We start from the raw sequence: 20,475 nt of genomic DNA, 5'->3' as shown, positions 1-20,475 counted from the left end.
GCTAGGAGCCTGGGAGAGGGATTCTGCATGAGAGGCCGTTGGTCCCAGAGGGTTTCCAGAAGGTGGAGCCACTCCCGGAGGCCCAAGGCTCCTAAATCCAGAGTGGGGCAGGGGCGGCAGAGAGAGGGGGTGCGTGGGGCCTGGGGACCTGGAGGAACAGGGCAGCAGAGGGATCAGACCCAGCTCCAGGCCCGAGGAGCAGGGAGGGCAGGCAGGCCTGGGGAGGGGACGGCAGCGGGGCGGCCAGCTCCCAGCAGAGCTGAGCTGGGCCTCTGGGGACCTCAGAGCCGGAGGCAGGGCCAGGGTGGGGGGCGGGCTACGTGCGGGATCCCCGAGGAGGGCTCCTGCCTGTCATGGGAGGGTCCATCAAGGAGGAGGGGGCCTGGTCAGAGGCCCCGACAGGCCCAAGGCTGTGGGCACTGCTGGGCTGCCAACAGACTGGGTGCGAGGGAGCCCCGGTGGTTTGGGGCCCCCTCCGCCAGCCGCGCTGGTGCAGGATGGGGGCGGCCTCAGGCAGGGTGCCGGGGAAGTCGAACTCCTGTGGTCACAAACGCAAACACTTCTCTGGGGCAAGTCAACAGGCCAACCACTTCCGGGCAGCCCTGCAGGGCACGGCCAGATCTCCCAGGGCCCCGGCCCCTCCCACGGAACCCCCATTGGCTGCCCTCTAGGGTGGCCAGCAGAGGTCCGTGCGGCTGCTTTGTCAGCCCTGCTCCTGGCTCTAGAGGCGTCGCCCAGCTGGACTGGGTTCACGGACAGGAACCTCAGACTCCATCACCTCCCCGCCCCCCTCCAGCCCCAGAGCTCCTTCAGGCCCCAGCTCTGTGACAGGCACCTCAGGACTGTCTGAATGCAACTCTCTGCCCGGCCCTGGCCGTGTGCCACCTGTGTCTGCGGCCTGCAGGACAGGACCATCCCCAGCCTTGTCTCAGGCCTACCTCGTGCCTGATGGCGAGTTTCCCAGCCCCACCCATGCCCCCACCGGGAGCCTGGGTACAGGCGGAGTGGGGGGCCGTCCGTCTGCCTGGCCTGTGCCAGGTGGATACCAAAATGAGGGCGTGCCCACACGACTGGCCAGCACAGAGGCCAGTAGTGGAGGCCCAGAGCCTGGGCCTGGCGGGGGTGGCTCCCGGAGGAGGCCAACTTTGAAGGGAGAGAGTGGCCTGGAGGCTCGAGTGCAGCCGGAGAGCCTGCCCAGCTGGCAAGGGCTGCCTGGGCTCAGGGAGGAGGGGGCGGGCTGCTGGCTGTGGGCCAGTGCTGCACCGCTCCACGGCAGGGCCCCGTACGGCCCGGGTCTCAGGAACCCTTCCAGGCCTCACGGCTACCCCGTCCCGTGCCCTGGGGGCCTCACAGACCCCTCTCCATCCCCTGCAGACCAGAGGCCTCTCGCAGCCAGGCCTCAGTGCCTGGCTGGGGCGACAGCTGCAGCAGGCCCGGACACTCTGGGGCAGGACGGACGTCTTGGCTCTTCTTCACAGAAACCTCCGAAGTCTGCAGGGTGGTGGCAGACACAGAAACAGGGGCCCCCACTCCGAGCTCATGGTCCCGCACCTCACCCTTGGGAGTCGGAGGATGACCCTGGACAAGTGGCCGTCCTGTCCCATGGGAAAGGACCACCAGGGTCAAGGCCGGGCTCGCTGCCTGGCCTGAAGTGTTAAGCGCGTGGTGTCATGTGGGGTGAGGCATGGGGACAAAGGCAAAGACCCAGAGCGGTGGGGGTCTGCAGGAGTGGGTAAGAGGACCCCACAGGAGCGGACAGTGTTCTGGGGCAGGTTGGGCAGTGCGGAAAATGGCGTTGGAACCCGCACCTGCGGGTCCCACCCACTCAGGAGGGTCCTTGAAGCTTACCCGGAGGAAATGCAGAGGCCCCTCTGCAGGACGCACTCAGATTGATACAGGAGACAGGCGCCCTCCCCAAGGCTCTCACGACCTCCCTCCCCAGGTGCTGAGCTTCCCTTGGCGCCAAGACGGCTACCGGAACCTTGGTTCACGGGAGAGGTCCACAGTGGGAGAGGTGCTCCAGCCGGGGTCAGCAGACAGGGACATGTGTCTTGGTGACACCCTCCAGCCAGGGGTGGGCTCCCCCCCAGAAGCCACTCAGCCCAGGCCAAAGGAGAGCAACGCGCCTCGCAGAAGGTGCTTTATTTCATTTATCAACAACACGGGGGCGGGAAGGCCCAGCTGCAAGACCCTGTTATCACAACCAGCCTCGGGCCCCTGGCTGGCTCTCTGCTCCCACTTCCGTCTCAGGAGCTGCTGGGCTGGCGATGGGCTCAGCCCGGCTCCCCCGCGGGGGCCCGTCCCCAACCCCCTTGGGAGAAGGCGCCCTCTCAGCCCAACAGTGACTAAGGCGGAGAGTGGTGCCGGTGCCCAGCCACGCCTGCTGAGGAGGAGAGGCCTGGGGGCTGTCTGGAGACCGGGCCCTTCCCAGAGGGTTCCTGCCACAGGTCTGCGAGCCCCCAAAACACCTGCCTACCTGCCGATGGGCAGGGTGGGGGGTGCCTGGGATCTCTCACTCCCCCGCCCCGGGACCCTAGTCCTCGCTGGAGTTGTCGAACTCCTCCCAGTCAGACACACTCATCACCTCGGAGGCGAAGTCCGGGTCGGCCTGGCTGCGGTCAGGGGTCCCCCGGGGCGGCTCGAGCAGCAGGGACCGCGGCAGGGTGAGCACACAGGCGGCCAGGCCCGAGATGGAGTTGTCCAGCTGCGGCCCCTCCTCCCAGCTGTCCTTGCCCGCGTCGTAGACGTGCACGTAGCCCGTGCGGCTGCCTCGGTTGTGTGAGCGGCCGCCCAGCACATAGATCCTGCTGTCGAGCACGGCGATGCCCGGTTCCCCGTGCCCGGCCGGGAGCGGGCAGACGGACGACCACTGCCCGGATCTGCAGCTGTAGCAGGCCACCTGCAGGGCAAGGTGCGGGCTCTCAGGGGCTGGGGGCCCCCAGGGAGGGCTCTGACCGGCTGCCGCCCTGCGCCACCTCCCCAGCCCCTCAGCCGGCCGGTGGCCCCAGGCCCGCGGCTGTCTCCCCTTTGGCCTGGGGGTGCTGGCTCACTCCCCTCCACCGCTGAAGCCGAAACTCAGAAGCCAAGCGCACGGAGCACCGGGCAAGATGCAGATAAAATGGAGACAGGCTTGCCGAGTCGTTATGACTGTCAACATTCTTGGGAAGTACCCAGCGGCCCAGTGGTGAGGACTCACACTTTCCCTGCTGGGGCCCCAGGTTCAATCCCTAATCAGGGAACTAAGACCCCACAAGACATGTAGTGTGGCCAAAAAAGAGAAAAAAAATCATCTTGCCTTCAAAGCTACCCCAAATAGTAAAGATGGGAACCGGGGGAAATGTTCAACCTACTAGTAATTCAAGAATTGCAAAACAGAACCTCAGGGACAAATCGTCAGCTGTTAACGAGCGGGCACTGGGGAAGAAAAGGCACCGGCCAGGCACCCATCTGACCAGTCAGGGCAGCAACGTGCACAGCTGCACAGAGCCACATGGACGCCAGCCCTGCCTCTCCCGCTGCGAGGAGGCCTGGCCGCCAGGGCCAGCCTCTGCGGGCAGTAAGCACAGGGACGTGGACACGGGCGGACGGGCGACCCTGGATCTTCGGGGACCCCTAATTGCACAGCCCTTGGAAGCAGCAGGGGATGTGTGAAGGCCCAAGATGGGAGGGAAGCTGCCGGCTTGGAAGAGGAAGGGGCCCGAGCGGCCGGCCCAGAGGCTTCCAGAAGCCAATAAGGGCTTCAGCTCACAGCGGCGAGGAGCAGGACCCAGCCCCACCGCGGGGGCTGAGCTCTGCTGACACCCCGGGTGAAAGGACGCCGACCCTCCCTGGGCTCCGCCGAGGACACACCCCTGGACTGTCAAGTGAGAGCCACAGACTGTCAGCACGGGCTCCTGCGGGTTTAAGCGCCGCACCTGTGGCGGCCTGTCCCAGCTGCAACAGGAACTGAAACGCTGGAGCCTAGTGGCTCTGAGCACTGGGGGCCCCATCTGGGAACACCCAGCCAGGCGGGCTGAGGGCCAGGGAGGGTCCCATCTGGGGACATCCAGCCAGGCGGGCTGAGGGCCAGGGAACCTGCATTCCTGGTGAGTTCTCTCCTGATGTGGGTACTGCTGGCCCAGGAGCCACATTTCAAGGACTACGGCTCTCGCCTCAGGAGATGACCCAAGATACGCAAAGAGCTCCACGGAGCAAATGCTGCTTCACATGTTACCTGAAACAGCCACAACTTGACCAGCCCCAACATGAGTGGTCTGATGAACTCTGCACAGCCACTGGGTGGCATGGGGCGGCCCTCAAACGAGAGGACACACCCACGGAGCCGGGGCAGGTGGGCAGGCGTTCAGGAGGGCTAACACTCCAGGCTGGGGGCCAGATTTCAGGAATTCTTGTCCCCTTTCTCCATTTTCCCAGAGCTCTGCAATGTGGCTAGACTAACTTTATAATCAAAGCTTCTATAAATAGTGGAGACGGATGACACACTTCTCTGTGACACCCTAGTGGTGGACACGTGCCATTTGTCTCAGCCCCGACTGTGCACCCCCAGGAGTGACCCCAGGCCAGCCGAGTTATCAGCTGTAAGGACGCCACCCTGAGGTGGGGGTGCCAAATGCGGGGAGGTGGTGGGCGCGGGGGCGACGGGAAGCCTCGCTGCTCTGTTCGGCTTGGCTGCGAAGCTGGAGCCGCCCTAGGAAACGCAGCCTAGTAACCAGGAACGCGTCCCGTGTCCCCCCCGCAGCCCGCCTGCTGCGTGGCCGGCTCCTCACTGACACCCGCGGGAGGCGGCCCCGCTCACCTGGTGCACGTCTCTGCGGTAGCCCGCGTCGTTGTTGCTGCCCCCGATCACGTACAGCTTGTCCAGCAGCGTGGCCATGCCGTGCCAGGCCCGCCGCACCGGGCCGTCGGCCAGCGCGTGCCAGGTGTCGCTGCCCGGCTCGTAGCAGTGGGTCTCCTTCAGGTAGTCCTCCCCGCGGCGGCCGCAGGTGACGTACATCTTCCCGTCCAGCGCGGCGCCCGCGTGGGCGTAGACCTGCGGCCGGAGCACCGGCCTGTGCGCGCGCGCCAGGAGGCCAGGGCCCGCGCGCGACCCCGGCTCCTCCTAACCCCGCATCCTCCCTGGACGCCCCGGCCCGCCCCCCACCTTCCCCACGGAAGATGATTCCAGGGCCCAGAGGCGATGCTGCGCTTCCCCGAGGGGAGCCGCAACCCCTCTTTCCGCACCGCCCCCCCAGCAGACATGTGCACGGGACCCAGAGGAAACCATCACAGCCCCATCTTCACAGAGGCCTCCTGACCCCCATGCCCGCCAACCCTCCAGGCCTGTTATCAGCTCCTTTTTCTGCTCGGATATGATCCTGCCATTTTAAATGTGAATCACACTGGTTAAATTTCGAGTATGGGACCGGTCTTTGTAATCGACTCTATTTGGTCATTAATTTCTTTTGGAGGGAGAGGGGAATTTGCTAATATGTAGTTACGAATATTCACATGTAATTGTAGGTATGACACACTTGCTCTATTTTGGGGGGAGAGGCTTCTGTCTTGTATGGTTTTGGTATCAATGTAATAATAACTTCCTAAGGTGAAATGAGAAGTATTCTCCCTCTTCCACTTTCTGGAAGAAAAGAATCGGTATTTTCTTTAAAAGTTCGGTAAATTCTCCAGTTAAACTATCTGGGCCTGGACGTCATTTCCATAACAGGTACAGGGCCATTCAAATCATCTGCTTAGTTTTCTGGGTGTCCTAGCACGTTGTTTCGGAGGAACTGGTGTGTTTCACCACCTTCTGACAGGGAGGTGTAATGCAGCCCCCTCCCGCCACCGTTCTTGGCACTTTTAGCTAAGCTGTTTCCGCTCCCTTCCTCAGGCTTCCTAGACGTCTGTCGCTGCCCCTGATCCTATGCAGACCCGGCCGTCTCGCTGATCTCCTCTAACAGTCCCCCTCCGCTCTGCTGGCTTCTGCTGTGGCGCCTATTCCTTCGCCTCCTCTGCTTGCTTTGGGCTCGCTCTGCTCTCACTTTTCTAGATTCTTGAGGGATGAGCTCAGATCACTCAGTTGAGACTTTTTCCTTCCCTAATGAACGCTTTCAGTGCCACGAATGCCCCTCTCAGCACAGCTTCAGCAGGCACGCCACAAAACTTGACAAGCTATCTTTTCATTCTCACTCGGATCAAGGTCCCAGGTCCCTTGCTGGGTTGTCATCCTATCTCAACCCTTTGAGTTTTCCAAGTTTTACACACACATCCAGAGTTCCAGGTAGTGCTGAGCAGGAGGAAGTGGGGTGGACCCTGAGACAGGTGGGAGTGTGGGCCTGCCCTGCGGGAATCCTGAAGGCCCCTGTGGGGGCTGTACGCCCACGTCTGCAGACCCGCGGACTCCCTGGCCTAGCAATGCCCCCAAGCCGATCAGAGCTAACCCCCAGCCAGCACGGCCCTACACTCACACATCTCCATCTCCGGTCTGACCTCCCAAAGCCTGGCTGCCAACCGGCTGTGCCCGGCAGCTCACGTCTGTCATGTCCTTCCCACAACCCACGCCTGGACCACCCACGGGCCGGAGCCTGCTCCCTCTCTACACATGCACGCCCCTTGCTCCGCCGCCTCCTCCCAGCCTGGAAGGTTCTGTTTCTCCCAATGGCTGCCATCTTTCCTGGACATGGTCTCACTGACACCTCCCCGCCCCCACAAACAGTCCAGCGAGGCCCTCCTCGAGCACCGAGCACCACCGCTGGGCTCGGCCCCAAGTCCCTTTCCGGATCTGTGCAGTGACCGAGATCGCTCTCTGCCGCTAGGCTCAGCCACTGCCAGCGCTGGATCCCCGGGGCTGCTGAAGGAGCAGGCCGGCTGAAGGCCGAGGCTGCCCCTCCGTGGCCAGGCTGAGAAGCGCAGCCTCCCGTCCAGACAAAGAGCCCCTGGAGCCCCTCCCCCCTCCCCTCCGCGGGCGGTGGGGTCCGCCCGCGTCCGCTGCGTCTCAAGGACCCCGGTCTCTCCCCGGCACAATATGCCCCCTTCTCCTGAACAGGCAGGGAATGCTCTCTAGAAGGGCTTCCTCCCCAAAGTGGCCGAGGAGCGGGGTGCTGGGGAAGGGGGGGCGCAGTAAAGAGGGGATGGGAGGGAGAAAGGGGGAGGGGAGGGGAAGGAGGGAGGGGAGGGGGGACAGGGTCGGGGAGGGGAGGGGAAGGGAGGGGAGGAGAAGGGAGGGGAGGGGAGGGGAAGGGAGGGGAGGGGAGGGGAGGGGAGGGAAAGGGAGAGGAGGGGAAGGGAGGGGAGGGGAGGGGGGACAGGGTCGGGGAGGGGAGGGGGGACAGGGTCGGGGACGGGAGGGGAGGGGAGGGCAGGGAGGGGAGGGGAAGGGAGGGGAGGGGAGGGGAAGGGAGGGGAGGGGAGGGCGGGGAGGGGAGGGGAAGGGAGAGGGGGGGAGCAGGAAGGGGCAGGAAGGCAGGAGGCCCATCTGCCCAAGGCCTCAGGCAGGACACAGCCATCCTTGCTCTGCTCTGCCCAGTGCCGAGAGGTGCTCACAGATGCTGTGACCCCGGGTGCAGCACAGACCGGCAAGGACCCCTCTTGCCCTGAGGTCCTGTGTCTGGTTTGGGGGCCGGGGTCTCAGCACCCCAAGTCCTTAAGCTCAGAGAGCCACCCCCTTCAAGCGTCACCTCTGCAAGATGAGCAGGTTAACATGTTTAAGCTGTACTGTGCGGGACACAGGATTTACAGAAACAGACAGGAAAAACGGCACTTCTGAAACGTTTCTGGCTTCGTCAAGGGCCTGCCCTCTGGGGGTCTGAGGCTGTGGGGTCCTGCCTCTCCTGTCCCTCCCGTCCCCCTCGGGACATGGCCCGGCTCACCTCAGTGGAGCCAGGGGGCAGCCAAGGGGAAGGCTTCCGTCCACACTGAACTGCAGGGTTACAGCAGCTGCCGGGGTCCAAGGTGAGGAGACCCAGAAGGGGGTGGAACTCGGGCAGGGGCCTCTCCCAATGCAGCTGGGAGCCCCCCCACTCAAGCTCAGGGCACAGCTCATGGAGGCAAGAGGGCTCTGGTCCTGGGCCTGGCCCGGCCTCCACGGTGTGAACCTGGGAGGGGTCCCTCGGGGGGCTTCCTTACCTCCCTCTTGAGCGGCGCCACGTAGGCCCAGGAATTGGTGGCGGGGTCGTAGCGCTCCACGGCGGTCAGATCGTTGTGGTAGTCGCGGCCCGCCACCGCGTAAATGTAGCCGCCCACAACGCACACGCACAGGTCCGCGTGCTCCTGCTGCAGCGGCTGGATCTGGAACCAGCGGTTGTGCCTCGGGTCGTACCTCGTGAGACGGGACACGGTGCGTCAGCAGGCCCCTCCCCCAGCACGCCCCCACAGCCCGGAGGGCAGGGCCAGGGGCCTCCTGGTGTGACTCACAGCGGCTTCCAGAGCCTCTGCCGACCACCCCGCGCTGCCCGATGGCTGTTCCTACATAGCACCTCCATCTCACAGTCTCACTCCCAGGTCCCCACGGCTCTGTGCTCACGGAGGCCCCCAATTATGGTCTCTCGACTGGACGCCTGGGCACAACAGCCTCCAGCCAGACACCCCATTTTTAGCCTTTGCCCCAAACACAAGTGAAATGCACTCGGCAGTTGCCTCTTCTCGCCGCGGCCCCTCCCTGCCAGCCAGGAGGACCACACAGAGCCGGGCGTGAGTGGATCTGGGCCTCAGCCTTGTTCGCTCGGCTCCGCGCCCGGTGGGGTGATGCTGCCTACCACGAGGGACCGAGGGGTCGACACGTGTGATGAGCCCCTTAAAGCACTGTGGCCCACGTCTGTGGTCCTGCGCCCGGGGAACCTGGCTCAGAGCAGATCGCACTCGGTCTGCTCAGGAGAGACCAGGCTGAGTGAGGCTGTCAGTGGTGGAGCCGGTCACTCACTGGGTGGATATCACGGCCCTCGGTGCTGGCACCCAGGGCCTCCTTCCACTGCAAGCCAGGAAACAGGCCAAAGGGGGCAGAGCCCGTTAGCCTGTTCCCGGGAGGAGGGCGGGGCCGAGGCGGGGAGGGCGGGGCCGAGGCGGGGAGAACTGAGCTGCCGGTGAGAACCGGCCCTGCCATGTGGAGGCCCAGCCGGGGGGCGGGGTCGAGGTTATGAAGGCGTGGTTCCCTCCTTTCTGAACTGAGTACCCACTTCCCATCTAACCACAGAGTGTGCCAAGCTCTGGATCTCCCCTGCGTCTTGGGCCAGCGACAGCAGGGGAGGCGGAGGGCTACTGTCGCTGTCCCCTCCTGGCCCAGGGTCCGTCCGCGGGCTGCGGCCGGCCAGACCCGCCCCTGAGCAAGGTTGGCACCAGCTCACAGCTGCCTGAGGCAGCCAGCAACCTGTGTCTGCTGTGCGCCTGTCCGCTTGTGCGGGGGGAAGCTTTCCAGAGGCCCCAGATGCGGAGACCAGCCTGGAAGCCTCCAGGAGCAGAGGCTGGGGGGCCTGCCCCACTTCCGCTGCTCTGGCCCAAAGGAACAGGCTCGGAAGACCCCAGACTCACAGACAGAAAGCACGGCCTGCTCCGTACCTCGTGCCCGGTACACGGCTGACAGCAGAGCTGGGGATGCAGGGATTTGGCCTGCGGTGAGGTGGGGCTTGTGGGCCTGCCCCGCCCCCGGGCTGAGGACTGCGTGCTGGGGGAGCAGGGTGACAGGCAGCCACCTTCCAAGGAGGCTGCGCAGCTAGGAGAGCGGAGCCAAGGGCACAGGAGAGGGAAGCTGGGCCGGGCTGCGAGGGCAGAGGGTGCCGGGGTGGCCGTGCCCCAGGCCTGGACCGCCCCTTCCTGCCGCGGCACGCCCTGCAGCCCTGCACCCGCCAGGGGGCGGGGGGCGCCTCGGGGGGGGCGTGGGTCTCCCAGGAGAGGAGACGAGAGTGGGAGGAGCCAACGCCGCGGGCAGCCCCCAGCCGGGGCCCCTACCTCCAGCAGCGGGACTCCGCGCGGAAGCCCTGCACGTTGTTGTCCCCTCCGATCAGGTACACGAAGTTGTTGAGCACCGCGATGCCCTGGTTGGACATGCGGGGCGCCAGGGACGCGGTGAAGTGCTTCCACTCCCCCAGCAGCGGGTTCAGGTACTTGGCCTGGTCGCTGAGGACGGTGGACGGTGTGGAGTGGATGCCCCCGAAGCCCACCACGCACTGGAAGTCGGAGCGCAGCTCGGTCTGCGGGCCCTGCAGGCTGGGCTGCAGGCTCTCGTTCTGGTGGTACATGAGGGCTTCGGCCACGGTGTCCCTCAGCGGGCTGGGCTCCAGCTTGTCGTGCAGCCGCTGCAGGACCTCGGCCTCCATGAGGGGGAAGCGCACGGTCTCCAGGAGCTTGGGCGGCTCGTGCAGCGGGAGCCGGTCGGCCTGCACCTGCTCCGGTGGGTAGTGGTAGAGCAGGGCGCCCTCGTAGACCTCCGTCTCGCAGGACACCTCCAGGCGGTTGCTGCTCAGGAGGGCGTAGACCTTCTCCAGGGGCAGCTGGCGGTATTTGTCAGTCCGCGAGAAGGCCACGAAGTTCTTGAGGATGTAGGCGTCTAGCTGCTCGGTCAGGCGGCTCAGGTCAAAGAGCTCAGCCAGCCGGTAGACGTCGAGGATGTTGTCCTCGTCCACCCAGGGTGTGAGGAAGTCACAGCAGAAGTGAATGATCTCCGGGATCTGTGGGCAGAGCGGGCCGTCGAGCCCAGGCCGGTGTCCCTGGGGCACCTCGGAGGGCCAGCATGCGGGGGCAAGCCACCAACAGCCACCGGCAACACCAACAAAACAGGAGCCGGTGGGCCGTGCACTTGGAAGCGTCACACCCGGCAAGGCAGAAGCCCAGCGAGTTAAACCCAAGACGGAGCTGGGCAGCGGGGGTGAAGGGAGGGCTGCCCCCTCGGGCCGGAGCCTCACCTGGAGCTGGCAGGCAGCCACCAGCGTCTCCTGGACGTTGCTCAGGCTGAGCTCCAGCTCGGCCGTGTAGATGAAGTGCAGGATCTGGCGCATCGCGCTGTAGGACACGCCGTGGATCAGGACCTCCTCCTGCTCCATCTCCTTCAGACCCCCAGCGAACATGCCCCTGCACAGGGAAGACAGGGCACGGCCGGTGACGCCCGCGGGGCTGCCAGAGGGGCGGGCCGAGGCCGGCTGGCACCCTGAGCCGTCCCGCGGAGGCGCCCACAGCTCCTGACCAAGCTCGGGACTGTTCTGGAAACTCCATCTCACACGGCCCAGGACCTGCACGTGCGCCCCCGGGCGCGGGGCCAGCGGGCTTTCTGCTGCCTCCACCCGTGTGATTCCCGGGGCTCAGCGGGAGAGGATGAATGCGAAGCAAGCAGTGAACGTCCCCGCTCAGCGTCCCTGCCCTGCAGCCACTCAGCACCGGGAACCGGTCGCGGGGCCGGCCCCGCAGTGAAGCGAGGGGCAGTGAACGTCCCCGCTCAGCGTCCCTGCCCCTGCAGCCACTCAGCACCGGGAACCAGTCGCGGGGCCGGCCCCGCAGTGAAGCGAGGGGCAAGACCCCCGAGCATGGAGCTAACGCTGGAGGACAGACAGAAGACAGGGCACTGCCGGGTGTGGAGTCGCCGTCAAGGACTGAGACGGGGCGTCTGACGGAGGAGCAGCCAGCCCGAGGGGCCCCTGCCTGAGGAGGCCATGGAGGCGGCGGGCGCCCAGGCCCAGGGCCAGGATGACCTTGCAGGCCGGCCGCCGGGGGGCAGGGAGCCTGGGCCACATGCTGCTAAGCAGGGTCGGGTCTGGATGGACACCAGGCAAAGGAAGTGCCATCGGGGAACTGATCCCAGGTTTGACCGAGGAACCTCAGATTCCAGGCTCCATGGGGCAGGGTGGAGAGGCTGGAGTGGGGGCAGGAGGCCCCGGCAGGCCTGGGGATTGGAGGGGAGACCCGATCTGGGGCTGTCCAAGGGTAGCCAGGACCCAGGGGCGAGGGGTCAGGGGGAGCCCGGCCCAGGCCCTACAGAGCAGGCACCTCGTAACGTCCCGGCTGCGGGGTCAGTCAGGGGCCAGAGGCGGCGGCGGTGGTCAGGGAAGCCTTGGGGCTGAAACGGGTCAGCAGCACGCTGCCAGAGTGGCCGTGTTCCATTTCGACACGCACACGCACACACGCACGCTCACAAGACTGACAGGACATGAAAGGGTGGAAGGCTCCACCCGCCCTCGGCTCCGGCCCCCAGCTGCCCTCCCAGGGAGGCGCCATCCCGAGGCAGGGGCCATGCCCGGATCCACACCCAGCTCTGCCTTCACAGGGCACCTTGCAAACGGCCTGGATTACCAGCACCCACAGGGCTGCCCCTGGGCAAAGGTGCCAAAGGACGCAGCCATGCACACTGGGGTCCCCCAGGGTTCCTTCTCGTCTCCCGTCGTTTCGCTCGATGGACGGTTCTGCCCCAGGAGCTGGTGGGAATGCCGGGATCAGTTCCGGGAGAGCCACTGCTGGGTCAAAGGGTCCACACACTCCCACCTGGATGCCTCCACCACAGCCTGTCATGGAGCCCCAGCTGGGGGTGGGGGGCCCGCCCTGGACACCCCTGGAAGCAGAAGGCGAGGACGCTGGCTCCAGCCGCCGGGGGGCGAGGGAGAAACCTGGCAGCGGACAGACCGGATGGACAGAGGCTTGGGTCGCGGGTTCAGCAGCTGTTTTCACTTTCTCTTCCAAAGAGTGCAGGTGCTTTGCCCACTTCCTTTTAGACTCTTATCTCATCGACTTACAGAAGCTGGAGCCTCTGTGCATCTCTGGTGTGGATGTAAATTAGTGCAGCTGCTGTGGAAGACAGTTTGGGGTTCCTCAAGACACGACACACAGAACTGCAGAATGTTCCAGCAATTCTGCGTCTGAGTACGTACTCCACAGAACTGAAAGCAGGGCCTCCAAGAGACATCTGCGCGCCATGCTCACAGCAGCTTTCCTCACAAGAGCCAAGAGAGGGGAACAACCAGTGTCCATCGACAAGGTGGGCAAGCTGCAGCGCAAGAAACGGGAGAGCGTTACTCGCCTCGAGAAGGATGGCCTGGCGCCCGCCGCGGCCCGGGTGAGCCTCGGGGACACGCCACTCGGCCAAAGCAGCCGGTCCTCGAAGGACAGACATCGCCTGCTTCCACTCATACGAGGTCCCGGAGCAGTCACGGAGACAGAAGCACAAGGTGGCCGTACAAGGCGGCTGCCCGGGCCGGGAGGGGGGCCACGGGGACTGTTTCTCGGCTGCACCACAGAATGCATGTAAGGACACTGACCTGCACCTGAAATGGTCACAATGGCCAAGCTGTAGGTTTTCTAGAAATCACAATAAAAAAAGAGGAACGTGTGCACCGAGCGTCCAGCGGGCGGGGATGACCACGTGAGTGGAGGACACAGCACGCCTGCAGCTCCCGCGGACGCAAGGAGGCCCAAGCAGCCCAGCCTCAGGGAGACCAGCCTCAATATTCACTGCAAGGGCTGACGCTGAAGCTCCAATACTTTGGCCACCTGATGCGAAGAAGTGACTCATCAGAAAAGACCCTGATGCTGGGAAAGGTTGAAGGCAGGAGGAGAAGGGGGCGACAGGGAATAATATGGCATCACTGACTCGATGCACCTGAGTTTGAGCAAGCTCCGGGAGTTGGTGATGGACAGGAGGCCTGGCGTGCTGCTGTCCACGGGGCCACCAAGAGTCAGACATGCCTGACAACGGGCAGCACAGACCACAAAGAGGGCACTGGCAGGCCCCAACCAGACAGCGCCGGGCGCCCCTGGCTGCCTTGGCCCTTGGCCCTGAGGGGATGGGCGTGTCTCCAGCCCGGACACCTCCTCCACACCCTTGAGACCAGGTGTGTCTCGGAATCCAAAAGTTTCAGCTGGAGAAAACACTTATCTGCCACACGTATGATGTCACAACCCTCCATGGGAGTCTAAAATCAACACCTCGAATCCAAACACCTCAGTGTTTCCCAACCAGAAGTATGATAAAAGTAAAGAAGTCTCATCTCAGTTCAGGACAGGTTGCATGGTTTAATGAATTTGTGCCAAACTTTACATTTAAAAACAAAAAAACAAGCTGGTAAAGCAGAAGAATCCAACTCTCCCCTTCCTCTCAGAGACCAGCTGTCCAGACAGACTAGACAGCTGTCCACCAACAAAGCAGCTCTGGGGACCTCCGGAGGGCAGGGCCAAGGTTCCGCAACACACTGGAACCCAACAAAGCAAAACGGAGCAGCTCCGAGTTATCAGAGGTTCGGGGTCGAGAAGTATGACACAGGCTTTGCAAGAGACACCCTGTGGAGGCTGCAGGCTGGGTGAGCGCGGGGGGTGGGCAGGGGCACAGCCGTGCTCGCCACGCTTTCCTACCCGGGCAGCGACTCAGCGGCGGGGATGGGCGCTGGACACGACTCCGTGCCCCTCGCCTGTCTGGAGAGGCCCACACGCCGGCTCAGGCTGGTAAGCGCCTTGTATCAGAAGAGAGGCTCCCTAAGAGGGAGCAGCTGTCCCTCTGCAAGCAAGGCCCAGGGACGGGGGTCTGCTGCCCCATGAGCCCGGGCCTCACGGAAGGTTTCACACTCTGATTCATGAATAACTCAGCTTCCTCTGTGTTGGCTGACCCACAGAGCAGACCAGGGGGCTGTCAGCCCCAGCTGCACGTTGCCGAGACCTGGCAGACACCCCACAGGACATCCCCTGCGGGGCCCAGCTACGGGCCCACAGCCTCTAAAGGCCTTCGCTTCACTCTCGCTCGCGTCAGAGACCTTCCCAAGTCTCACTGCGTCATTTCAACCCGAGTCAATAAGCAAAATGAATAATAAAGAAAAAAACCTGCATAAGCTTGGGAATCATCATTTCACACGTGTTTATCAGAGATAAGTGTGGGCTCTCCCTGGTCCCAGGGGGAGAGGGTGTCAGCCTGCACAGTGACCAGGCCGGAGAAGAGAACGCCTCCCAGGAGAAGCCTGCCCAGGGCCAGCTGCCAGGGGCTGAGAAAGGCTCCTGGAGGACGCAGGAGACACAGGAGGCCTCCCGCAGGTAGGAGAGGCGGCGCCCGCCCCCGGCCTGCAGAAGTGGGCCGTGACTGGGACAGACAGCCGACGTGGGGAGAGAGGCTCCACGTGGAGGGCTTTCGAGGGTGCGGCCAGGAGGCCCTGAGCTGGGGGGACCCCAGTGCCGGACCTTCTGGGCTCTGAGGCCTCCCTGAGGGGGCTCCTGGCCACCCTGCCCCGCCCGCTGCCCAGGATTTCAAAGCTTGTGACGAGTAAACGCCCATGAACCGAAGGGTCGGGGCCGTCCCTGGACACACCCAGCCACCACTGGGTCGCCCTCTCCATACCCTCCTTCTGGAGAACAGGCTGCACTTACACCATGAGGAAACATTTTACTCATTAGCTTCCAAAACCAAAAGACGAGAACTACGGCCGAGCCTTGAAGAGAAAAGGACCCAATGGAATGGAAAGGGTCTGCGGCCCAGAGCCCTGTCCACCGTGGCGGCAGGGGGGCCGCCCCTCGCCGGGCCAAGTCGGAGCAGAGGCATGCGCTCTGCCCAACGTGCCCGGGGCTGGGCAAGCCTCACGCAGGAGACTGAGAAACTCGGGGGGTCACGGCACCCACAGGGAGGGTCGGGGGCCGAGGCCCGCGGGATGAGTTGGTGTGAGCGGGAGGCGGCCGGCCCGGTAAGCGTGTGAACGGGGCTGTGTGGACGACACGCGTGCAGTGCTAACCGCCCGCGACGGTCCTCACGGGAGTCCCCAGAGGAGCCGGGGCGCGAGTGGGCTTCCTGACGGTGTCACAAGAACTCTGCATGGGGCTGAGATGAAGGCATAAAGCCTCGTAAGGTCTTGAAAAACGGCGGTGGTTAGAGAGGCAGAAAGGGCAAATGTGGCCCAGTGGGAACAGGCGTCCAGCTCTTTGTAATACTCTTCTTCTCAACATTTCCACAGGCCTGAACGTTCTTTAAAATGAAATGACGGGGAGCCAGAGTAAAGTAGAGAGAGAATCTGTGCCACACCAAGATACTGTAACTTACTGCTGGAAAAGTCATCCTGGAAAATACAACATCATACGCAGAGCCAAGGGTACCACCTTTAAAACAAAACAAGAACAGAGAACACGCGCCTACTGACCGGAAGTAGTCGCAGGAGGCAGCCAGCAGGATGCGGTGGGCCTCGAGCTGCTTCCCCTCCACCACCAGGACCACATCGAAGAGGATGCCGCTGTCCCGCAGGGCCAGCAGCCCCCGGAGCAGCGCCTGGGAGTGCTGGGCGCTCCGGTAGGTGTTGCTGACGCAGTGTGGGTGGGAGGGCTGCGTGGGCAACTTGCAGAGCCGGGCGAGCTCCTGCTCTTCCGCCATCCTGACCACCGCTCCCGACCTCAGCTCCGCGGCTGTCAGCTGGCAAGACATGGGCGAGCGGTGAGCCCGGGGGGCCACGCAGGGCTGGCTGCACTGCTCTGGGGCCTCCCTCGCGCTCACCCGTGCTTTCCCCGGAGGTTCAAGCCTCTAGCACCCTCTTCCCTCCCACCACAGTCCAGACGTGGGGCCTCCTTCCTCCCGACCTGTGTTCCTTCACAATTAAGACCCTCCTTCCCATTTCATCTCCTTTAGCGTCGCTGTGAGACAGAAGGTTCTAGAGATGGGTGAACCCATGGGAACCCAGCCGGTAGACCCCCTGTGTGGTGAACCTCAGAGTGAGGCCCCTCAGCCAAGGAGAGTGAAAGCGAAAGTGAAGTTGCTCAGTCGTGTCCGACTCTTTGCGACCCCATGGACTGTAGACTACCAGGCTTCTCTGTCCATGGAATCTTCCAGGCAAGAATACTGGAGTGGGTTGCCATTTCCTTCTCCAGGAGATCTTCCCGACCTAGAGATTGAACCCAGGTCTCCTGCATTGTAGGCAGACGCTTTACCGTCTGAGCCACCAGGGAAGTCCCTCAGTCAAGGAAAGGGGACTAAAGACAGCCAGTCCCTCGGGGCATTCTAAAATCCCTAGAGGAGAAACAAGGACCAGCACAGACCAGTTCTCAAGGGCTCTTCCTCTCTCCTATTGCGAAAGAACACTGGGTTCTCAACACAGGAACGGATGCAAAAGAAAAAAAAAAAAGACACCAGGGGCCTCCTAGGAGATCCCGTGATTAGAATTCCATGCTTCCACCGCAAGGAGGGTGGGACAGATCCCTGGTTGGGAAACTAAGATCCTGAATGCTGAGCCAACCAGAAGTGACTAGGGACAGCTTGCTGCTTCAGTCAAGGGGCAGCCAGTCCTCCCTGCACCAAGCTGGGGGGCCAAGCTGTGCACCCTCCAGGCCACAGGACCGCCAGCCAGCGGGCCACGCGCCACAGGCCACGGACATCAGCCTTCCCCACCCCACGCTCCTCCACGATCCCCTCCCCTAACGTGCTGCTGTTCAACCCCCTGCTGGACCTCTGAAAGAAAAAATGAGAGATTCTACTATAAACAGAAAACATACATGATGAAATTTAAATTTCCTTCCCACTTACATCCCCAACCAGATCCTCTCTCAGAGGAGAGTATTCTACTTCCCCTCACCCTTCCAGGCAGCATCGACGCATTTGCAGGCAAGGCTGTAAAACTAAATTCCCCCCTTTAAGTAGATGTTACACCTTTACCTTGTATCCCTCCCACAGTCCATTGTGCGATTAATCCTATTTTATTTAACCAATCCTTTTCAGAGAGACGTTTGGGTTTCCTCCAATTGTTTGCTGTTGCTAACAGCTTTGCACTGAAAATCAGAGACGTGCCGTGTATGCGGCAGCTAAATGAGGAACATTTACTGGATACCGAGCTGCTGGGTTATCTTGATTTGACTGTGCAGTGGACCTTTCAAAAGATACTGCCAAAATGCCTTCCATAGAGGGTGTACCAATTCATTCTCCCACCAGCAAAGAGAGAGAACCAGATTCCAACCAGTGTGTAGGACACTAATAGCGTTTCTTTTTAATCTTTGCTGACTTAACAGATTACAAAAACAGCATTTCACAGGGAACTTTGTTTTGGTAACTGACGAAATTTCAAAAACTAAGGCAGGGGAATGCTGCACATCCATGGGGACTGCCTGCCCATGCCTGTTTTTCTGAAATACAGTTCGTTTACCTTGGGAGCTCACTTTCTGGCACCTGCAGCGAGCCCTTCCTTAGACTCGGTATACCCCTCAACCCGTAACGATCCCAGTCATCACAAGCAAGGCCCTGCGTGCAGTCATGTGCGGTTCAGAGCTACCGAGGGAGGAGAAAGGAGGCTTCACGCCCCAAGCAGGTACAAACTCAAGGACGCTAAATGCACTTCCGTAAACTCGTGGATGACAGGGTTGGAACATCTCTGAAGAAATGTCCGACGACACCCTTTACTGAGGACGCACCCCAGTCCTCTGCGGGGCCCAGTCAGCGTCTGCACGAGGCAAGGTCTGCGACAAAGGGAAAGGGGGTCCTAGTCCCCCGAGGGGGGGACGCGCGGCGTGGACGGGTGCAGCGCTCCGGGGCGGCGCGGCCGCGGGGCAGGGAGGCGCCCGGGAAGCAGGCGCTGGGCCCGCGGGGGCCAGAGGGGCGGCCGGCCCTCCCGGCCGAGGCGTCGCGCTGACAGCATGGCCTCCAGGGCTGTCCGGTTCGGGCCGCGCCGCGCGTGCGGGCCGAGGCGGGCGGGCCGGGGTCCAAGGTCGCGGCGGAGGGGACGGCGTCCGATCGGCCGCCTGTTGCAGGGCAGCCAGCGAAGCGCCGGGAGGCGGCCCCGAAAGACGCGCGGGGGGCGCCAGGCCCGCCCGGGGCCCGCTCGCCGGCGCCCCCGGGGCCCGCCGCGCCCGGGGGGTCCCGCCCGCCGCGCCCGCCACGTCAGGCTGCGGCTCGCCTCGGGCCGCCGCCCCCCTCCGCCTCACTGTGCTCCGGGCCGGCGCCCGCGCCTACCCGCGACGGCGCCCGCGCGCCCGCTCCGGGCCCGGGGTCCGAACCCGGCCCCGCGCACCGAGACGCCCGCCGGCCCGCGACCGTCGCTCACCTGGCGCCGCCGCAAGCCGAGGCCGCACTCGCGGGGGCGGGGCGCGCGGGGCGGGGCCTCGGGCGTCACGCGGGCACGCCGCGCAGGCGCCGTGGGGACGCGGGGCGGGGCGGGGGCGTGCCCGGGGCCGCGGAGGGGCGGGGCCGCAGGCGCGTCGTGGGGCCCGGACAGAGGCGGAGGGCCCGGGCTGCCGAGTGTCTGCGCGGTTCTCGGTTCCCTACCCCCTCGCCCGGCGCGGCAGACCCAGCAAAGAATGAGGACGTGAAGGAATGCGTTCTGGCAAGGGGTGGCGCCCTGTAAATCCGTTTCCTTCTTCTTCCCCTCTGTCCCTCCCTCGAGGTCCCCTGAGTCGCCCGCCGCCTGCTGGATGCTGGCGGGGACATAATCACCGCCAGTGTGAACAGGTGTTTTCCTGTTTACCGAGATTCTAGAGTCAGTCTAGGAAGTCAAGAATTACCTGGCGTAACAGGCAAACTTGGCCTTGGAGTGCAGCATGAAGCAGGACAAAGGCTAGAACAGTTTTGCCGAGAGAACGCCCTGGTCATAGCAAGCACCCTCTTCCAGCAACACAAGAGAAAACTCTACACACGGACATCACCCGATGGTCAACACCAAAATCAGATGGATTACATTCTTTGCAGCCAAAGATGGAGAAGCTCTATACAGTCAGCAAAAACAAGACTGGGAGCTGACTGTGGCTCAGATCAGGAACTTCTTATTGCCAAATTCAGACTCAAATTGAAGAAAGTAGGGAAAACCGCTAGACCATTCAGGTATGACCTAAATCAAATCCCTTATGATTATACAGTGGAAGTGACAAATGGATACAAGGGAATAGATCTGACAGAGTGCCTGATGAACTATGGATGGAGGTTCGTGACATTGTACAGGAGACGGATCAAGACCATCCCCAAGAAAAAGAAGTGCAAAAAGCCAAAATGGTTGTCTGAAGAAGCCTTACAAATAGCTATGAAAAGCAGAGATGTGAAAAGCGAAAGAGAAAAGAAATATATACTCAATGCAGAGTTTCAAAGACTAGCAGGGAGAAACGAGAAAGCCTTCCTCAGTGATCAATGCAAAGAAATAGAGGAAAACAACAGAATGGGAAAGACTAGAGATCTCTTCAAGAAAATTAGAGATATCAAGGGAACATTTCATGCAGAGATGGGCTCAATAAAGGACAGAAATGGCAGGGACCTTAGAGAAGCAGAAGATACTAAGAAGAGGTGGCAAGAATACACAGAAAAACTATACAAAAAAGATCTTCACGACCCAGATAATCACGATGGTGTGATCATTCACTTAGAGCCAGACATCCTGGAATGTGAAGTCAAGGGGGCCTTAGAAAGCATCACTACGAACAAAGCTAGTGGAGGTGATGGAATTCCAGTGGAGCTGTTTCAAATCCTGAAAGACGATGCTGTGGAAGTGCTGCACTCAATATGCCAGCAAATTTGGAAAACTCAGCAGTGGCCACAGGACTGGAAAAGATCAGTTTTCATTCCAATCCCAAAGAAGGGGAATGCCAAAGAACGCTCAAACT

At 62.5% G+C, this 20,475-nt stretch overlaps 1 protein-coding gene across 5 annotated transcripts; it reads right to left on the bottom strand.

Annotated features, from left to right (window-relative positions):
* Positions 1-2,194: 2,194 nt before the first annotated feature.
* KLHL22 (kelch like family member 22) lies at positions 2,195-18,955 on the bottom strand. 5 transcript variants are annotated; one of them, XM_068989540.1, is made up of 8 exons: positions 16,056-16,163; positions 12,819-12,934; positions 11,944-12,735; positions 10,869-11,034; positions 9,916-10,634; positions 8,101-8,293; positions 4,796-5,029; positions 2,195-2,899 (listed from the first exon to the last, which is right to left on the bottom strand). In XM_068989540.1, the coding sequence occupies exons 4-8, from the start codon at positions 11,028-11,030 to the stop codon at positions 2,534-2,536; spliced, it is 1,674 nt and encodes a 557-aa protein (XP_068845641.1). In that variant the 5' UTR covers positions 11,031-11,034; positions 11,944-12,735; positions 12,819-12,934; positions 16,056-16,163; the 3' UTR covers positions 2,195-2,533. The 5 variants fall into 5 exon arrangements, with proteins under 5 accessions (XP_068845641.1, XP_068845644.1, XP_068845643.1 ...); XM_068989543.1 differs by lacking the exon at positions 12,819-12,934 and having other exon boundaries at positions 11,944-12,557; positions 12,684-12,735; positions 16,056-16,084; XM_068989542.1 differs by lacking the exon at positions 16,056-16,163 and having other exon boundaries at positions 11,944-12,557; positions 12,684-12,735; positions 12,819-12,850.
* Between the last annotated feature and the right edge of the window lie 1,520 nt (positions 18,956-20,475).

Source organism: Capricornis sumatraensis, chromosome 17 (genome assembly GCF_032405125.1).
Source record: "Capricornis sumatraensis isolate serow.1 chromosome 17, serow.2, whole genome shotgun sequence".
In the NCBI taxonomy this organism is placed as follows: Eukaryota; Metazoa; Chordata; class Mammalia; order Artiodactyla; family Bovidae; genus Capricornis; species Capricornis sumatraensis.
The sequence above is the reverse complement of the archived record's forward strand: the minus strand, read 5'-3'. Positions and strand labels throughout refer to the sequence as shown.